Below are 20,855 nucleotides of genomic sequence, written 5' to 3'. Positions count from 1 at the left end.
AAAGTTTTTTTATATTAAGGCAACTTAAATTTTACTGATTTAATAAATTTCTTTTTTAAATTTTATAAATTAGTATAAGTATTTAAGGGAAAATTTTAAAACAAAATTTAATGAATTTAATATTTTTCTTTTTTTTCTTGTTGTCATTTTGCAGGGCGATGAAAAATTATTTTTTAGTATTTTGATTGAAAGTTTTGAATTCGTACATCAGAACTCCTTATGAGATAACACCTATAGACCTAGTTCAACTAATTTGTGAATTCAAGAATAATTCTAAAAATAAATTTCATAAATACAAAGAAGAAGGCATCAACAGAAAATCATAAATAATATAAAAAATGAGCTGGTTTTTTTGAAAGTGGTATAAGTCCACTTTGTAAAAAGACTTTGTTAATGGTGATTTTGATGAGCTATAGACACCTTATCTCCACAGTAACAAACACAATTTCAATTGAGTTCTGCTTAAACATAAAACAAACAAAATATGTTATTATGGTCAAAATTTTTAAATTGATTCAAATGCAAAACCCTTAATATCTCAATATATGAAAAAATGGATTTATAAAACTTTCAAAAAAACCATTTTAAATATAGTTAAAAAAATTAAATGAAATTGGAAAAATATCTTAATGTTAAAGATAACGAAAGATTTTGTATAGTGTAGTTTTTATTTTTATATTTTTAAATAAAAAACTTTGGGTTGTTAGAATACAGCTTATATACTTATTTAATTTTATTTGAACGATAATTTTAAAGTCACTATTATTTTAGTTTTGCAGTCGTGGGACAAATGACATTTTTGTGGGAAGTGACCGTAAACTAAATAAAACTTATCGGAAGTGACCGTTAACCACTAATGAGGCCACAAAAAATACGATGACAGAAATTCTTTTCAACTTGGTTGGTTGGTTTACAGCCACTTCTCACAAAAATACCATTCGGGCTATTTAATTTTCATAAGCTGTGTAGTAATTAAGCGGAAAGTGAAAAAAATACTATTCAGCTAATGAGAATTAAATAGGATAAAATTCTCATTGGCTGAATAGTGAGTTTTCATAAGAATGACAATTAAATATGCGGAATGGTATTTTTGTGGGAAGTGACCGTGGACTTTATAAACGGAATAGTATTTTTGTGGGAAGTGACCGTGCAGGAAGCTTACGAACTCCACAGTAATTTCCCATAAAAATACGGGTTAGGGTTATTTCCCACAAAAATAACATTCAGCTTATAATAATTGAATGGGATGAATTGTATTTTTGTGGGAAGTGACCGTAAACTACCGTAGACCTTATAAGTTGAATAGTATTTTTTGGGAATTGACCATGAACCTCATAAGCTGAACGTTCATAGTCGGTTTACGGCTACTTTCCACAAAAATACCATTTATTCAATTGGTTTACAGTCACTCCCCACAAAAATACTATTTATCCTTTTTAACTCTCATAAGCTGAATGGTATTTTTGTGGTAAGTGATCGTAAAACAAGCATGATGTCCACGGTCACTACAAAAATACCATTCAGTCTATTTAATTCTCATAAGGTGAATAGTACTTTTGCGGGAAGTGATCGTGAGTGTAAAACACTGTAAGCTGTTTTTGAATTTTTTTGTCAGAATTCCACTTTTCATTTAAACTTAGTTTTTTTTTAGTGAAAATATTCAACAAGAGGTGGCGCTTGTATTTTATATATATATATTTTATAAATTATATTTTGACATTTAAAGTGAAAGAATTTTCAAAAAAACTGTACATAGTGCAGTGTTGTTGCAAAAAAAATTTTTGTGTTTATTTAATTTATATTAAAAAAATTCATTATAATCAAACAATAAATGAATCGTATAAAATAAAATATAAATATAATGAAAAACAAAATGAAAATTGTAACAATGTAAAGTGAATAGAAATTAAATGCAAAAACGTTGAAGTAAAGTAAAAACGCTTTCTCTCGGATTGCAACAACGAGAAAAAAAAAACGGGAATAGACGGGCGTTGATCTCATTTTTCATAAAATAAAAGGTTTAATATTTTATTAAAATTTTCAAAAAAAAAAATTTCTTAGAAAAAAATATTTAATATTACGATTTTTAATTTAAAAGCATTTTCATATAAATTTAGAAAAAAATTCGTAGAAAAGAAAATATTCATTGATTTTTCCTTATATTCATATTCTTTTCTGTTCATTCTTTTCTTGTTCATTTTCTTTTTCAAACAAAAATAATATACATACCTACACAAGTGCCATAAAGTAAATATCACTATGTGCGTTTGCAAGTATTTTGTATGTTTACATATTAAAGTTACCAGGTATGTCAAACCAAAATTTGAGAGTTTCAATAAATAGCTATTGTCAGGTATGTAAGAAATTTGGAATTGATTTAGAAAAGCCAAAATCCATGTAATTTGTTTAGAAAAAATTCATAGTTATTTAAATTGTGTATTATATTTTGATTTAAAAACAAATAAGAAAATTAGGTTAAAGATGTTTAAAAACTCTACATATAATTTGTACATGAAACTTTAACAGTTTTCCAGTTCTAACCTTAAGAACTGCAGTTTCAAAATAGCTACTAGATACTTTACTAGATTTTTAATAGCTACGTCAAAGAGAGTGAGTTTTTTCATATGTATCTATCTTTTAAAGCTTTGTTTTCGAAATTAATATTTTGCTTTTTAATCTGGTAACTTTATGCAAATAACATAGGTATGTATGCATAAAATGTGTAGGTAAAAACCGTTAAAAAATAAAAAAATCGCAAGATATGTCTGCCTGCATCTACCTGTATATTGATAAATTCTTTTTATATACGTATGAATGTAGGTATACCTACCCACATACCTAGTTATCATTCAAGTTTTTTGTCATATACATACACTCAATAATAAATATTCATGCATTATAGTTAGACAATTAACTACATAATGGATGTATATAAAATACATAATAAGGTATATATAAGTAAATATGAAACTTAATGTATCTATATTATGTTTATAATAATTTGTACAGATGTTATGTGTTTTTTTCGGATGATGAATAAGATGCCTGCTCCTTTATAAAAAAATAATGTAAATGGTTTTTTATATTTCAATAAGTATGTAATTTCATAGTTATTTTCTTTTGGAAAATTGAACGCAAACCTAAGTATTCAGAAAGCTCATATCTATTTCGTACCATAAAATTTACATTAGTAAAACTAATTTTACATAATATGCTTTGAGGTATATCCATTTATGTACATATGTGCAATTTACTAAAATATGTATGTCAATGCATTTCTTACGTTTTGTTTTACTAGTTTAAAACCATTCCAGTGTCTTCCTTGTCTTTTAGTTTTCTTTTCTTCTAAAATTTTTAAAAGTCAAATAGTAAATACTATTTTATTTTATACTAGTTTTGTTTTACTATTTTAAAACCATTCCAGTGTCTTCCTTGTCTTTTAGTTTTCTTTTCTTCTAAAATTTTTAAAAATCAAATATATATCATTTTATAATGTAAGTGTGTTGTGTAAAATAAATTTAAATTTCAAATAATAAGGAAAGAAAGTTTAATATATAAGAAAGTGTTTAACAATTTGAACGAATTGAAATACCTTTCTATATTACATATTTATTTACATACATATGTTCATGATTATATTTCATACATAATATGATTTGTAAATATATATATATATATATGTATATGTATGTAAATGTTTGTTTTCATTTTTTTCATATACAGAAGTGAACATTTTCCTCACACAAATAATAGTCAAATTGAAAATAATTGTTTATACACAAAATGATCAATATCATAAAAGGAAAAAACAATTTATTTATATATAATTAAACAGCGAAAATAATCTTAATTTAAGAAATCTAGAATTTCAAAAATGCTTATGTATAAATATATGTATGTATAGGAATTCCTAAATTAAAAGAGAAAGAAAAGAAATAGAAATAACTTATTGTTGGCATATGTGTATGCGTGTATATACCAAAAATCTCGTCTTTTATTCAAATTTTTTCTCAAACACAATTAATCTATTGTGTCACTTTTAAATAAAATTAAGCTCAATTTAATAAAATTGATATTTTAATTACAATTATTCCGATGGATTAATATATAACACAAAATGATTTGCATCTTTATGTAATGTTATCGTTTCAAAGTAATTTAAATAAACAAAAAATATCGTAAAACTCAATATGTAATATGTACATACATATGTATGTATGTAAGTTTGATGTAAGTTCAATGTCTAAAAATTACGATTAAAATATTATTGTTAGCTGAAACATGAAAATTGGCTAAAAAAATATGTATGCTCGTTTATGCTTAAATTTATATTCGTTTGAAATGTTTGAATTTGATACATGTTATGCATAATATATGTAGCTATTGAAATTCATTTTGTACGACTGACTCTGCCAGGTTTGAATCGGCTATAAAATTATTATTAAAAGATGAAAGAATTTTTGTCTACTTATAGATAGACTTGTCGTTTGCTTTTGTCCTTTATTTACTTATATACTTAATTTTGTTTAATTGGATTAGTTTCATAAATTTCGATTAGAACATTTCAAATACCAAAGTGATCGTAATTCAATTTTCAAATTTAGCTACATATGCTTCCAAAAGTTTGCTAACACAATGTAACTTTGCACAACTGTAAATAATTCTCCTGAATATAAAAATAAAATTCACTTGTGTTTAACTTACTTAATTACAAATAATAAAAATAATTTTGATATTTCCTTATTTCTGCATCATTTCCCGAAGTACCTAGTATCTACACATTAAGAAAAAAGGTTCCGCACAAAGTCGTATTTAATGTATATAGCAATAGCAATATTATTAATTGAACTATAAAACATTTTTGACACAGAATAAATTAAACTAAAACACAAAAACTTTTCAAATTTACGTATCGAAAATCAAATGATTTATTAAAAAACCGTAATAGAGAATCACAAATAAAAATTTTGAAACAAAAAAATAAACAGTCGGTTTAAAAAACACTCAACAATGCAGCTGTATAAACGAAAAAAACTAAACAATATAAAAACAGCAAAAATATAATACATATAAAGAAAAAATAATGTAATAATACAATACGGAAGGTAAGGGGCGTGCTTATAACACAATTCCAATTAAATTTATATTGTATACTATGTCTACTTTAGCCTTTATTGTTATCGTTTATAATAACTTAATAAAAATATTAGAAATTTAGAAAGAAATTTTAATTAATACACGAAATAGGTGCAGAATAGAAAATTTATTGAATAGCAACTATGTTGCAATTATTTTAGTGTTAATTTAAATTTTCTTTGAAATGCATAAGAGTAGATAAGTTAAATTCATATTTTGATTGTAAAAAGTGATTAACTTTAAATACATACATATGTGTATTCATATTAAAAAAATTAGGTTATATTATTAAATTTATCAATGTAAAAATAAATGTGTGCATTAGAATAAAAAATTTTTTTCTTTTCGTAATTAAGGAATTCATTGAAATAAATACATAAATAATTTGATATATTTTTAATGAGCAATAATTTGACTAAAACAAAAATTGACAAAAAATTTTGTTTTTATTGAAAATAAAAAATTTAAAAGTATAGAGTACAATTTTGAAATAATCATGTTATATGAAACTACAAATTATTTTAGTTCTTAATTTATAATTTAGTTCTTCATTTATAATTTAGTACTAACTTAATTATATAACATTAAGTTAATAATTATTTTTATAAATGTAGTTAATTTGTATCGAAAATTTTTTAACTAAATAATTAGATCAATGAATTTACCGAACACGTTTTAGTAATATCAATTTTTTGCATTTAATATTTTAATACCGCGCTTTAATTTTAACTTGAATTTTAAGAAGTTTTTAATTTTTTTTAATAAGTTAATGTTTAAGTAGTTTTTAATTTTTTTTTACATTCAAGCACTTTAAATTCAAAATAAAAAATTTATAATAATTAAAAAAGATTTCTTATAAATTCTTAGAATGCTCAATAATTCTCACGTATTAAAACTATAATATTAACAGGTCGTTGGGGATTTACATTCTCATTGAAAATTTTTTACATTTAATATTTTAATACCGCGCTTTAATTTTAACTTGAATTTTAAGAAGTTTTTAATTTTTTTTAATAAGTTAATGTTTAAGTAGTTTTTAATTTTTTTTTACATTCAAGCACTTTAAATTCAAAATAAAAAATTTATAATAATTAAAAAAGATTTCTTATAAATTCTTAGAATGCTCAATAATTCTCATATTAAAACTATAATAACAGGTCGTTGGGGATTTACATTCTTATTGAAAATTTTTTTTGAAAATACAATTATATACGACTTTTTATGTATTTAATTTCTTATTATTTATATATAATTCTTATTATTATAAATCAATACTATATTATTCCAAGGATTTTGAATTGTTCGTTAAAAGAATAATAATGAACAACGGTGAATTATTTTTTATTATTTTATCTTATCGCAGAATGAAGTTCTTTTTTAATTTTTATCGTAATTGTAAATTTTTATCAACACATAAAATTCTTATTAAAAATTTTCTTTGATTTTTTTAACTAGTACCTATAACTAATATTTATTTTTATTTCTTATAGAGTATTCAAATACCAAGATTCATTTGTTATCATCATTTGAAACCATTAGAAGGCAAATTTGAAGAATTGAAATATAAAATAAATTACAAAAACTTTTGAAAAAAAAGAAGAAAAGATCAAAATGTCTGGTGGAAAAGATCGAAAATCGCGATCTAATAAAACTCAAGGTTGGGAAGAGGCTGGTGGAGAATTTTATCAAGAAAGTTATCCAGGGGATTTGGAAAATTTACAACGGGATCCTGCTGCATTAGCTACATTACTGCCATCAAAACAAAATAGAGCCGGTAAGTTAGATATTCGGCATAAGAATAGTACATATATTCTACGAGCTTGTTCAATAAGAATTTCGGCCGTTTAAGTGCTGGAATATCATTGTTAATAATCATATTTTTTACAGTAATATTTTCTTTAAGTTATTGAAAAAACATATGAAAAACATACACAAAATGATTTGCATCTCTATGTAATGTTATCGTTTAAAGAGTAATTTAAATAAACAAAAAATATCGTAACATTTAATATGTAATATGTACATATGTATATATGTATGTAAGTTTGATGTAAGTTCAATGAGCCTTATTCTAGTTGTCGCGTCACTTACGTGACATTTGTCGTTGTCGCTGTCACGTCACTTGAAATGTGGTATTCTAGTTGTCGAGTGACGTGACTGCGAGAAATAAACGAAAATGAAACGTTTCAAGTGAAATTGATACATTTTAAAAAGAAATTTTGGCGAGTAAAGTTCAAACTAAAAAAAAAAATTCGGTGTATATATTTATATTTTTAATCCGAGGGAAATAAAAAATGTCGTCATTTGCATTATGGTTTATGGATTCATCAGATTCCGAGAGTAATGAAATTGAAAAAAAAACAACAATTAAGGATCAAAAGATTTAAGATTAGGGACAACTCTATTGGATTTGCCAAATGGAGTGTTATTTACATTTACATTTACATTATAACCGGATGGGTTATCATAGCTTAAACGTTATGTTGATATGTATAACATTGCTTGTTAAATATTTGTAAATATTTTAATATAATGTGACTTAAAGGTTTGAAAATAAAAATTAAATTATATATTATATGGTTTAATTTATGTATTAAATTACAAAATTTATTATTTTTTATATTTTTATTATATTTTTATTAAATTGTTTTGTTTAAACTTACATTTTTGGTGTATCCATCTCGCTTGTCACTTGTTAAATACATTTCGACAAAAAACGTCGTTTTACTACGACATTTGTCGCTCTACAACGACAACTGGAATATACCTGAAACACATTTTCCCGCTATTCCACGACACGTGTCACTGTAATCGCCATTTAGAATATCAAATTCAAGTCGTGACGACAATTGTCGCTCTACTTCGACAACTAGAATAAGGCTCAATGTCTAAAAATTATGATTAAAATATTATTGTTAGCTGAAACATGAAAAATGGTATTTGGAATTGGTATGAAAATTGGATTTTACAGTACTCAATATTTTGATATTGAAATGATAAATATTTAAAATTTAACACTTTATGGACCGGTTGTGGTTGAGCTGCCACTCAGTAAGTACCGGCTAAGTCGCGCCCAGTACCGGTTAAATTTTCACTATGCATTGTGTTGTGCTTATTCCTTTTGTTTTAAAGTAATGAAATTTTATTGATGTTATTTAGAGTGTGGTATCTCTCGTAACAGTCTCCCTTATGTAAGGGAATATTACAAAATTTACATACGAAACAAAAGCCGATTAATAGGTTACCGGCCGATGAGCGTAAGGAATCGAAAAGCTGATAAATAGGCTACCGGTCGATAAAGTGTTAAGTTATTGAAAAAACATATGAAAATTTATATATAATTTGTCCATATATTTACAAAATTTATGTACATATATATATGAAAACCGGAAATGCAAAGAGAGCTCCAAAAAGTTTATCTAATAATTTAAAAATATTAATTTATAATATATTTTACTTAAAAATTTAGTTTATCTAATAATTTAAAAAATTACATTAAACAACTAAAAATTACAGCTTTATTTTTCAATAAAATATATGATTTTAAATGCTTAATGTATTTAATGAAGCGAAATACGTTTAAATTTTTTTTCGGAAATCATTGTCATTTTAAATATTATCAGTGTTGAAAGATTACATTTCTATAAATAGTAATGTTAAACGTAAATAGTGCGCATACCTATAAGTTTCTGCACTTTTGATATTGCTTTAAACAATATTTTGAAAAACTTGGATTTTAAGCAAAACATTTAATAATTCATTTTATAAACTTGAACTTACAAGATTTCACTCTGCTGAAAGTGATTGGTCTGGAGAGAAAAAATTGATTTTATTCTTTATTTTTATTTACAAAAAAAAAATTAAAAAAAATTATGTTTGCATATAAAAGAAAATTGATGTTTGCACATAAATAGTTTAAAATTTTTTGTAAGATAACTTTAAAAGAATAATATGAGCACATTATTAGCGTTAGTTTTTCTAACACGCAACTTTAACCTTCCTAAATTTAGCTAGTTAATAATCATGTCCTTTCCCTTCTTATAAATGGTGTAATTTGTTTGTCATTAAATTGATAATTGCTTAATTGTAACTACATATATTATGACATTTTTTATGCCTTTTAAACTTACTTAATTTGATAGATGCCAACACAAATTTTTTTTATTATAACATATATTATAAAGTACATTCACGAAAGCTATATAAATTAATCATAAAAAGTAAGATCACGAATTAGGTAACGAAAATTTAAAACTTTTTCAATTATAGAACAAAAAGTGTAAAAATAAAATAAAATAAAGAGTATTTTAGACCAAAGAAAGCTCTAATCGTTCATTTACTTCAGATTACATATGCTCATATATATACCGAAAAAAGAATAGTAAATAAAGTTGGGTCAAACCAATGGTTTGTATTGTAGCACTTTTCCCTTCAACAAGTGAAAATTCTGCTTTTAAATACAGTCTATGTGTACCTACCACACTATTAAAATTATTTTCATTCATACATAAAACTATTTCTAGGATTGCCTATATTTAGGATGACGCATATATGCAGTCTTTGAAATAAAGCAAAAATTAATATAAAATGGGGTTAACATTATGCTCGATTTTAAGGGTTAATTGTGTGAGTTAAGAAAAATAATTATATTTTTTAATTTCATGGAATTTACCGTTAGCTTTTTGCGTTTATTAAAATTTGAAAAAACTTGCGGTTTCGGAAATATAAGGTGTCAAAAATTCAAATTTTATGAATTTCAAGAGGCGATAACTTGAGAGGGGGTGGAGATGGAAAAAAATTTTCTTCTAACGAAATGAAGTATTTGTTAATGTCTAAAAGCCCCTGAAATTTCAAAGCTCTATATTATGGGGTCTAGAAGAAAAACGAGATCAAAAATTTAGAAAAAAAGAACTTTAGATAACGGTAAATTTGAACGGCCATTTTGTTTTTCTAAAGTCTAACTATACTATACCGCGCTAGGGGAAGCAAGCCATTGCCTTTCTGCGTTTGCAAAATTTCAAAAATGCTTATGGTTTCATTGCCACAAATAGTTAAAAAAGGCCATTTTTAGGGTTTTGGAGGGGTATAACTTCTAGAGGGGGGGAGATAGGTAAAAATTTTGTTCTACGGAAATAAGTTTCTAATGAAGATCTATGTACGTATGAAATCTCAGCTTTCTATCTTCAAGGGTGTAAAAGTTTTGTAAACAAAAAAAGTGTCCACGGACGGACGGACGGACGGACGGACGGATGGACGGACGGACGGACGGACGGACGGACGGACGGACAGAGTGAAACTAATAAGCACTTTTTTCAAAAAATTTTTTGGAAAAGTGCTAAAAACGAGAAAAAAAAGAGTTGACCTTGTCAACTCTGTGATACCCGTACGAATTTGTTATCCTATGTGCGAATAAATTTGCCATAACTGACTATGGGACAGACTATGACTTTAAGTTGCCGTATTACCATATTAAATTATGCAAAATTTCACTACTGTGTTTTTCAAAATACTGTGTGTGCCAAACTACTATTGAAGTTGTATGGCAGTTACCAGAAAGAGCCAAGCAATTTTAACGTATTTTATTAAGCGTATCGGCCCGACTAATATATTTTCTTGTGTGAAATTTCAATAACGCAGCTTCTATAGTTTCAGAGATATAGCCAAATAAATTTTGAAGTTGTATGGCAGCTACCCGAACCGGTACCCCGATCATGTCCAATTTAAATAGAATTCTGGCACTACAATAAATCATTTGTGAAAATTTGCTAAAGTTAAAGTTTGTTTATCAAACAAATTGGCCCTACTAATATATTCGCTTGTGTGAAATTTCAATACCATAGCGTTTATAGTTTCTGAGACATAGCAAAATAACTTTTGAAGTTGTATGGCAGGTACCAGAGGGAGCCAAGTAATATCAACGACTTTTATGAGACACATTGGCCTACTAATATATTCGTTTGTGTGAAATTTCAATACCACAACTTTTATATTTTCTGAGATATAGCCAAATAAATTTTGAAGTTGTATGGCAGCTACCCAAACCGGTACCCCGATCATGTACAATTTAAATAGGATTCTGGCACTACAATAAATCATTTGTGAAAATTTGCTAAAGTTAGCTCAATTAGTTTTTGAGTTATCATTGGGACGGACGGACGGACGGACAGAAAAAGCTAAATCAACTCAGAATTTGACGCTGATCAAAAACATACACTTGAGTCTATATCTAAGACCGTTATTTCTTAGCGTTACAAACGGTAAGGCAAATTTAGTATACCCTTCGAACATACGTTCGTACGGGTATAATGAAAAACATAAGCAAAGCAGAAAAAAATCAATTACACTTTTCAAATTATTGCTTTAAATAAACCTGTCGTGAATACTAATAGGAATAATATTTTTTTGATTACAGCTTGATAATTTCAGCCGGAAATCCTAATTTTCTTCTTTCTTTTTTTGTGTAATTTATGACTAACTGTAATTTATGACCAACTATTAACTACTTATTTTTTTGATTTTGGTTAACAAATTGATTTCAATTTATTTTAACAAGCCAAATTATTATAATTTTCAAAAAATGGTGATTATGTATAATATAGTTAAATTTTCTTAATTGTTTGGAATGTAAACCATATAATAAAAAATATTTTGCTGTAATAAAAAATATAAACAGTATTGTAGCATTGACAAAAGGATATTCTCCTATAAAGATTTTGCAATTATACGGTTGGATAGGTAATTTAAAATATATAATTATATTTTCTCATAAAAAGCATTAAGCTTTTTATAAATTTTTGAAAAAACTTGTAGTTTCACTTTTGTTCAAATAAAATGAACAATATTTCTGCAATAAATTTAGATTTTTTGTATAAATGGGTGTGAAAATGTTATATATAATGGGTGTAAAGTTTTATATGTCATGAAAAAAAGAAATGAAGAAATAATTAAGATCACTTGTTTTTAAGTTTGTCCAAAATATAAATTAATAAAAAAAAAGAGAAAAAAAAATTTTAGAATAATAACTTATGAAATTTGGAAATTCTATGCCAGTGAAATTAAAAGAAAAATTCTAATAAAAAATATGTGGGTAAATTTTAATTTGGAACTTTTAATAATTTAGCAGTTTTAAATAAAATTGTTCTAATAAATTCCAATTTTTTTCTAAATTTCATTTGAATCTAATATGCATTCGAATATTTACATACATTAATTAAAATATTCACCTACATAATTTACCTAAATTTCAATTACACACACCACTAAATTTCAATTTAGAATCAAAAATTTAGTTTTACTTGCATACTTACATAAACGAAAACTAAAAAGCGTGAGCTTAAGTCGATTAAAATGTTTTTGTTTCGCAGCTCAGATTTCTTCATTATCTTTAATTTTATTAAAATAAGCTTTAATTTAAATTTATCTTTTTTTTGAAATTTTTTTTACTAAAAATGCTTATGTATAAAAAAATTGAACTGAAAATTAATCTTAATCTTATGTATTACACAAAAAACAAATTTTTATTTAAGCACAATTCACCATAAATTGCATACGATGGTAAACTAAAGAGTTTTTACAAAATAATTCCACAAAAAAAAAATGATCAAGAGCCAATAGCCCAGCAACTAGTGCTTTTTAAATATTTAGAAATTAAAACTTTATAATTGACTAATAAACAAATAAATAAATAAATAGCTTTTTAATCTTCTTTTACAATGACATTGAGTTTGCTTTTTAAATGAACATACGTATGTAGGTCATGATTTAGTAATAATGTTAAACTTTATCGAAATAATTTTTTTGAATTGGATTATATGTAGTTGATTTTATTCAATTTGGTAGTTACATATATACATACATACGTATGTATATGAAATTTAGAGAAAAATTCTCAAATTCAAAATAAATATTATTTGTATACAATGTTAGGAAAGACCGCGTTCATTATTAATATTTAAATTTAAAGCTACGTATTACTTAAGATATCTAATATATTTGATCTTAAAGACGGATTTGTTGTTAACTAAATTTTTAAATTTATCATGTGGTCAGCCTTTTAATTTCTTAATATTTCAAAACGTTGTTTTTTAATTTTCGTTTTTTTAGCGTTTTACTTACTCATTTTACATATGTGTTTCTACTTATTTTTTTTTATTACCACAAATAATAAAAATAAAAATCAAAGAAGTTAGGATTAGAGAATTCACTTTTAAAAAATTAAGTCTTGTCTTATTTCATTAAATCAACCAACTAGAAATAACCGACCAGGTACTTTTAATAAAGGAAAATTCCAAAGTTAATGTGATTACATTATTAAATCAAGATGACGAAAACCTTAGTTTAAAAGTAGTAAATCATAAAATGTTTATCATGAACCATTAGGTCGATAAATTGCAAATTTGGCAGCAAAAATTTTCTCCAATTTCAATACAATTTGATAGTCAACGTTTTTATAAAATAAAAAGAACATTTAATGAAGTACTTACCCCTAATAATAATATGGAAAAGCAAAAAAATCCGGTACCTGGCTTGCGTGACAGATATGTTAATTTTTTTTTATAAAATTTTTATGTATATTTTTATATAGATTTATTTAATGCATTTAAGTAACTGTAATGCGAATTTGAATTGGATTACGGAAATAGTTTTTTTCTCTACATACCTAACTATGTTTATATACATAGTATTAAATTGTATTTTGCAATCAAAAAGAAATTTCTACAGTAATACTTAATAGTAACGACTTATTAAAATTACCAGACGACGATTTTCATTGCTTGTAGATTTTGATATTCAATTTTATTTGATGTGTGGGATATTTATGAATACCTATTTATTTATAAAAACACGGAAGCCAATGTAATTGTTGGCTATTTAAGAACAACATTTTTTCTTCTTAAGACTTTATCAATTAGAAGATCAAAATAAAATGAGAAATATTATGTATTTAAAAGTATATAAAAAAAAGAATATAATAGTTATATTATTAAATTAATAATGCAGTTAATTATGACCGAGTATTAAAAACTATAAAATTTCGCCGCATAAGATTATGTATCTTCAGCAGTAGTAGTTTTAAGAGAAGTTCTTCTGTTTAAACATGTTGGATGTAAATTATGAAAAAAAAAAAATGAAAAGAAGAAAAGAAAAATAATTTGTTTTTGCCTAATATACATAGCTTTTATTTTATTCTAGAAATTAAAAGAGCAGGTATAATAAAATAGATAGTTAGTTAGTTTGATAAATTGAAACAGAACTGAAAACAAAAATTATTTTTTTGTCTTTATAAGTATTTTATAAATTTTATTGTTATTATAAGTATTAAAAACAATATTAGTTTTTCATGATATTTTAAGCTATTTGCAAGTATAAAATTTTGTCAAAAATTCCAAAAAAAAATTTTTACTCTTTTAGTTTCATTTTAAATAACAATAGTTAATAGTTAAAAGATGCTGAAATAACCATTAATGATCATAACAGATTTTTTTGTTGTTAATAACAGTAACCGAAAAAACAGAATTTTTTATTTTTTTTTAAATTACAAAATTATTTTACAATTATTTAGTAATATTGTCGTCATTTTTAAATATTTCTTCTGTTTAAAAAAATATTGTACTCAGTTAAAAAATTATTGATATTTTGAATTATTTAAACGTCAATAAGGTGGTTAAAAATTTCATTCAATTTTTCATATTAAATCACATTAAATTTCACACAATTGAGAATGAAGAACTTTTTGCTAACGTACAGAACATTAAAATACAAAATAAAAAAAATCGTACCACTACACGTTCACATAGTTTTTGGTACTATTTTATTATTGATATTATTAATTAACATTTTCATTCTAAATTTATACCTTTTGGCAGTTCAATTTTATAATGTCGTCAACGGGCTGCGTATTACATATGCTTACATGTACCTACTTATATGTACATTAAAATATTAATAATTTTAAAATGAATAGATATATTATATTAATAAACAGATAAAAAACAAACATCATACTTAAAAATCATGTAGTAAAAAAACGAATTCGAAAAAAGGGCATAAAAACCATTTGAAAATGAAAATTTATAGATATTAATTTATTATTATTAATTTAGTTTTTTTTAATATTTAATACAAAGAAGTGTTCAAGATTTTTTGTACTTTATTGTGATAATTGTTTATTTTGTCAACTGAAGGAATATTTTGATTTTTTTTCAAATACATACATACATACATAAAATATGCATTTGTAGCACTTACGAAAATTAAATATACGCACTAAAAAACGACACACACACAATGCTTCATATTATGCTTACGTACCCAAAATACATATGTATGTAAATTATTTAAAAAAATTAATATTCAATTGTTAATATGTTATAAAATTACCGCGATTCCATTATCTGCTAAACAAATAAATAAGAAAGTTGTTAAATTATTACAGCAAATGTAGTATTACGAGTATTAAGTTTTTCGATAATGTACATTAAAGTTAAACTAAAGAAATGCAAAAAAATGTTTAAATCTTTGGGAAATTTTGTGAAAAACACAAATTAACAAAATATACACATTGTTGAGAACATTATTGAAAAACAAATTGTTGAAAAAGAAAAATAAACAAAAAAGTCTTTTTTGTTTTTGTTGTAATTACAAAATAAAATGACATTATAATGTGATACTTACATACACACTCACATGTATTTTTATATAGTTTTTGAAATAATAAGTGGTTGTACATACTTAACATAAATATAGTGAAATATATTTAAAAGTTTGCTTGTTCTTTTAAATATTTATGATATTTTGTAAAATATTGGCGTAATCTGGCATAATTAAATGTTGTATGGTTAGCATGCCGCACTTTTATTTATGTATGGTTAGGTTTTTTGTTGTATGGTTAGCATTAGCACTTTTTACTTTATATACGCTTTACGAAAAATGAGTGTGAAAAATTTTTTAAACACAACATATGTAGTTACATACATATATTTGTTTATAGTATGTATAATAAATTTATAGAGTATATGAATTAAAACTCGAAATATTTAAATAAAAATAAAATAATTATAATTTAAAAAAAAATAAGTTTTAAAAGTTCCAGATCAGTCACGAAAGATTAGAAGTTAATTTAATGTTAAATTTAAAAGTAAATCAGTATTTTTTTCGTTTTGATTAACCAAAATAATTTTTTATAATGCATTTTAGCTCGTTACACAATCATATCTCGTTAATCTTTTACTGTAGACGGATGGGAACTTAAATATCTTCTTTTATTTTCCACTAAATGAAAAAAAAAATAATGACAATGATCTATTACTATCGTTTATATTGTATAAATTAAATTCAAAATCTGATGCATTTTACATACAAACATCAATTTTATAGTCTACTCTTCTATTTTATAACATGAAATTATTTTTGAATTTTATAATACATTATTGAATTTTATAACATAAAAAATTATAGATTATATATAAATACATAATAATATCTATGAATAATATATTTTATTTTAGCTACAACACGACGTGTTCGACCAAATCAACAAGATACAAAAAATACCCGCCGAAGACCTGGAACGGCAACTGGTAGACGTAGGAGTTCACAACCAGGTCAACCTCAATCAACCGCTAATCGTAGAAATTCCCAATACGCAGATGTTCAAGTTTCAATGCTACCAGATTTATCTCAGGATTTAACTGATGAGGAAAGAATATGGGAAGAAATAATGGAAATCAAAACAATGCCAGTTTCAATGGCCCAGAAAAGAGAAATGAAAGCACAACTGCAGGTTAGATAGATAACAAATAAAATTTTACAACTTTTTAATAAATTTAATAACAAATTTTCATTTTTTGTAGAACACGACCACATTACGTTTAAAAGGTTTAGATCAAATCAAATGGCAAAGACGTAAAGTATGGCAACAATTTGTAACAAAATGGTCCGAAATATTAAATAAAATGGAATTATGGCGTTATTCATTAAAACGTATTGAAGGAAATTTTGGTACTGGTGTCGTAGCATATTTTTTGTTTCTAAGATGGCTTATGTTTTTAAATTTAGTAATATTCATTTTGATATTTTCATTTATTGTGATACCACATACTGTATTACATGTACCAAAAGATAAACCATGTGATTCAGATAATGAAATGAATTCAACGCAATGTTGTTTTAAAGATTATATGAATCGGTCTATAGCATCATATACCGTATTGGATATTATACAGGGCACTGGTTTTATGGAAAGGACATTAATGTTTTATGGGATGTATACAAACAAGATATTTGGTTATCATCCATATGGTAATCCATATGATGACGATGATGATATTGATAGTAATTTAAATAATCAATCCTCTTTAGATAGAAAATTTGATCATATTACGGATATATCTATAAATAATTATAACTATAATAATCAAGTCAATGATATTAATAATATTAATAATAATAATAATAATAATAATAATAATAATAGCAATAATAATAACAATAATACTTATATTAATAATAATAATAATAATAATAATAATAATAATAATAATAATAATAACAATAATAATAATAATAGTAATAATAATAATAATAATAGAAATAAAAATAATAATGATAATAATAATAATAGTAACAATAATAATAATAATATTAATGGCAATAATAAAAATAATAATAGCAATAATAATAGTAATAATAATAAGAGTAACAATAATAATAATAATAATAATAATAATAATAATAATAATAATAATAATAATAATAATAATAATAATAATAATAATAATAATAATAATAATAATAATAAAAATAATAATAATAATAATAATAATAATAATAATAATAATAATAATAATAATAATAATAATAATAATAATAATAATAATAATAATAATAATAATAATAATAATAATAATAATAATAACAATAATAATAATAATGATAATTATAGTAATAATAATAATAATAATAACAATAATATTAATAATAATAATAATAAATCGAATGAACTCTATAAAGAGAAAGGTGAGGATGAATTAAATTCAGATGATGTATTATTGCAACAATTGACTGAAAATAATAACAATTCAAGTTCAACTATTAACAATAGTTTTAATTTAAGAAAAAAATTATTATTTAATGACTTGCATAATAAGAATGTAAATTCTAGTCAACAACCTCAACAAGAAGCATTACAACAACAACAGCAAAACACGGACACAAAATCACCTACAATGAGTGAATATGTTACGAATGAATTATATTATGATTTACCTTTAGCTTATGTAAGTGTAACTGCCGTTTACTTTTTGATATCTTTGGCTGCCATTGTTAAATCAGCTTCAAGAGAATTTAAAGACCGTTTGGTTGACGGCGAAGGGCAATTTTATCAATATTGTAATTTAATATTTGGGGGCTGGGACTTTTGCATACATAACGAAAAGTCTGCTGATATTAAACATAAAGCATTATATAATGAAATAAAAAGTTTATTATACTCAAAGCGAATGGAATATGAACGTCATAACCGTTCAAGGGATTACATGTGTAAATTAATACTGATAAGATTAATCGTGAATTTTATTGTGATTTTAATTTTAATTTCGTCAGCCTTTTTAATTTATTATTTATTTAATGTAAGTCTAGAATATTTAGATCCAACACTTAAACAAAATGAACCTTTAACTTTATTCCCAAAAATGAATTTATATGATGAAAACAACAATGAATTTTCAATACCACAAGCAAATGCATTACTAAGTGGTTTACATAATAAAAACAATTCAACATTATTTAATGTTCCATTTGAAGATAGTAGTTTACAAGCATCGGCCGTATCCGATCATACAAACGAACAATATCAAGAAGTTCATAAATTATCAGAAATTCAACAAAAACAACAATCGTCTTCTATATTAAGTTCATCAGAAGAACAATATAATATAATAAAAAACTACGGAAATAATTTCATTGACAAAAAATTATCAAGTGAGGATGATGATGAAGATGAAAATGATAGTCCATTTATTAGAAAATCCGACAGTGAATTATTATTTAAGAGAAATCAACCAGATTTAGTCAAACAGTTGGAAACATTATTTTATGAATTCCTTCCTTATATTGCTATAGTATGTTTAAATCTTCTAGTACCAATATTTTTTAATTATTTATGTGAATTTGAACAATATTCACCAATGTTTGTTATTAAAATAAGTTTATTACGCACTGTATTTTTACGTTTATCGTCATTAGCAGTTCTATTAAGTCGCTTTTATTTTTTGACTATACCTAAAACAGACGATCAATGTTATACAGAAAAGACTGGAACACCACAATGTTGGGAAACTTTCGTTGGACAACAATTTTATAAGCTTGTCATTACAGATTTTGTAACTCATATTTTAGTTACATTTTTTATTAACTTTCCGCGTTCGTTGATAGCAAAACATGTCAAAACAAAATTTGCTCGATTAGTTGGCGAACAAGAATTTGAATTAACGAAGCATGTTCTGGATGTTGTATATTCTCAAACATTGTGTTGGTTAGGTGCTTTTTATGCGCCGTTTTTACCAGCAATTGCAACAATTTTAACGTTCTTTATGTTTTACATCAAGAAATTTCAATGTTTAGTCAATTCAAAACCATCAATAATTTTGTATCGAGCTTCACGCTCTAATTCTCTTTTTATGTTCATATTGTTACTATCATTTGTCATTGCTATTGTTCCAGTAGTCTATGCAATAGCCGAAATAAAACCTTCAAAATCTTGTGGACCGTTTCGTGGCTTAAATTCAGTGTGGGATGCAGCAATAGATTCATTTATGAAAATGCCATCATTTTTTCAAAATTTTATATTTTTTTTGGGTACTGCCGGTTTTGCAATCCCTTGCTTTATTGTACTAACGTTATTTTTATATTATTATTATGCTGTATCCGATGCTAATAAACATATGGTGGAGGTATTAAAAAATCAATTAGTATTAGAAGGTCACGACAAACAATTTTTATTAAATCGATTAAGTTCATTTATCAAACAACAACAAGAATTTCAAAAAAAAATGAGGCAATATGATCCAAGAATGGTTGATTCACAAGTACCACAACATCAACAACAATCACAATCCCATAGAGAAAGTAGAGATCACAGAAGTAGTCGTGAGCGCAATAGACCTGATGGAATGTGTGATTAAATATTATGATATATAAAATGTGAAGATATTAATTTTATAAAGAAGGAACTAGATTAAATGAATTAAGTTGATTGTAAAATATTTAAAAAAGTGATAGTTATTTAAATTTTATTTATACTTCGGAATCATACCTTTACTAAATTTGGTATGCAAAAATATTGCAAAGTAGTGTGTTATAACAGTATTTCAACACAAAAAAATATTTGACTTTCATATTCGTTATTCACAAATTTAGTCTGTGATCTTCTTAATACAAAGAAAAAAATAGTTAAGACACATAGATTAATTATGAAAACAAGTTCACTCAAACTTTAAAAATCTACATAATTAATTCTGAATGTAGATTTTAAATGCACATGGTTGTAACACACTATTAAAGCAATCATTCGTTTATATTAATTAAGAAAGTATATTTATTTATATTCTCATTTTGTAAATAAAAATCGATCATACTTAGATTTTATATAGTTAATAAACAAATTTTAAACAAATATTAGTTAAATTATTTTTCAGAAAAATTATTTTTATTTCACATAA

The 20,855-nt window shown here is 24.4% G+C and overlaps 1 protein-coding gene across 1 annotated transcript; it reads left to right on the top strand.

Annotated features, from left to right (window-relative positions):
- Positions 1-1,761: 1,761 nt before the first annotated feature.
- Positions 1,762-20,777, top strand: LOC129609995 (transmembrane channel-like protein 7). The gene is made up of 5 exons (XM_055522289.1): positions 1,762-2,018; positions 6,627-6,910; positions 16,644-16,918; positions 16,989-17,621; positions 18,012-20,777. Exons 2-5 carry the CDS (start codon positions 6,748-6,750, stop codon positions 20,316-20,318), a joined length of 3,378 nt encoding a protein of 1,125 aa, XP_055378264.1. The 5' UTR covers positions 1,762-2,018; positions 6,627-6,747; the 3' UTR covers positions 20,319-20,777.
- Positions 20,778-20,855: the final 78 nt, after the last annotated feature.

The sequence above is a fragment of the Condylostylus longicornis genome, unplaced genomic scaffold (genome assembly GCF_029603195.1).
Source record: "Condylostylus longicornis isolate FDR11 unplaced genomic scaffold, ASM2960319v2 ptg000042l, whole genome shotgun sequence".
Classification (NCBI taxonomy): domain Eukaryota; kingdom Metazoa; phylum Arthropoda; class Insecta; order Diptera; family Dolichopodidae; genus Condylostylus; species Condylostylus longicornis.
The sequence above is the reverse complement of the archived record's forward strand: the minus strand, read 5'-3'. Positions and strand labels throughout refer to the sequence as shown.

What these genes read in the sequence shown, in the direction of transcription:
- LOC129609995 (XM_055522289.1), top strand. Translation starts at nt 6,748, where the DNA reads ATGTCTGGTGGAAAAGATCGAAAATCGCGATCTAATAAAACTCAAGGT. An exon ending in AAATGAAAGCACAACTGCAG is followed by an intron (nt 16,919 to 16,988) that starts GTTAGATAGATA and finishes CATTTTTTGTAG; the next exon opens with AACACGACCACATTACGTTT. An exon ending in ATAATAATAGCAATAATAAT is followed by an intron (nt 17,622 to 18,011) that starts AACAATAATACT and finishes AATAATAATAAT; the next exon opens with AATAATAATAATAATAATAA.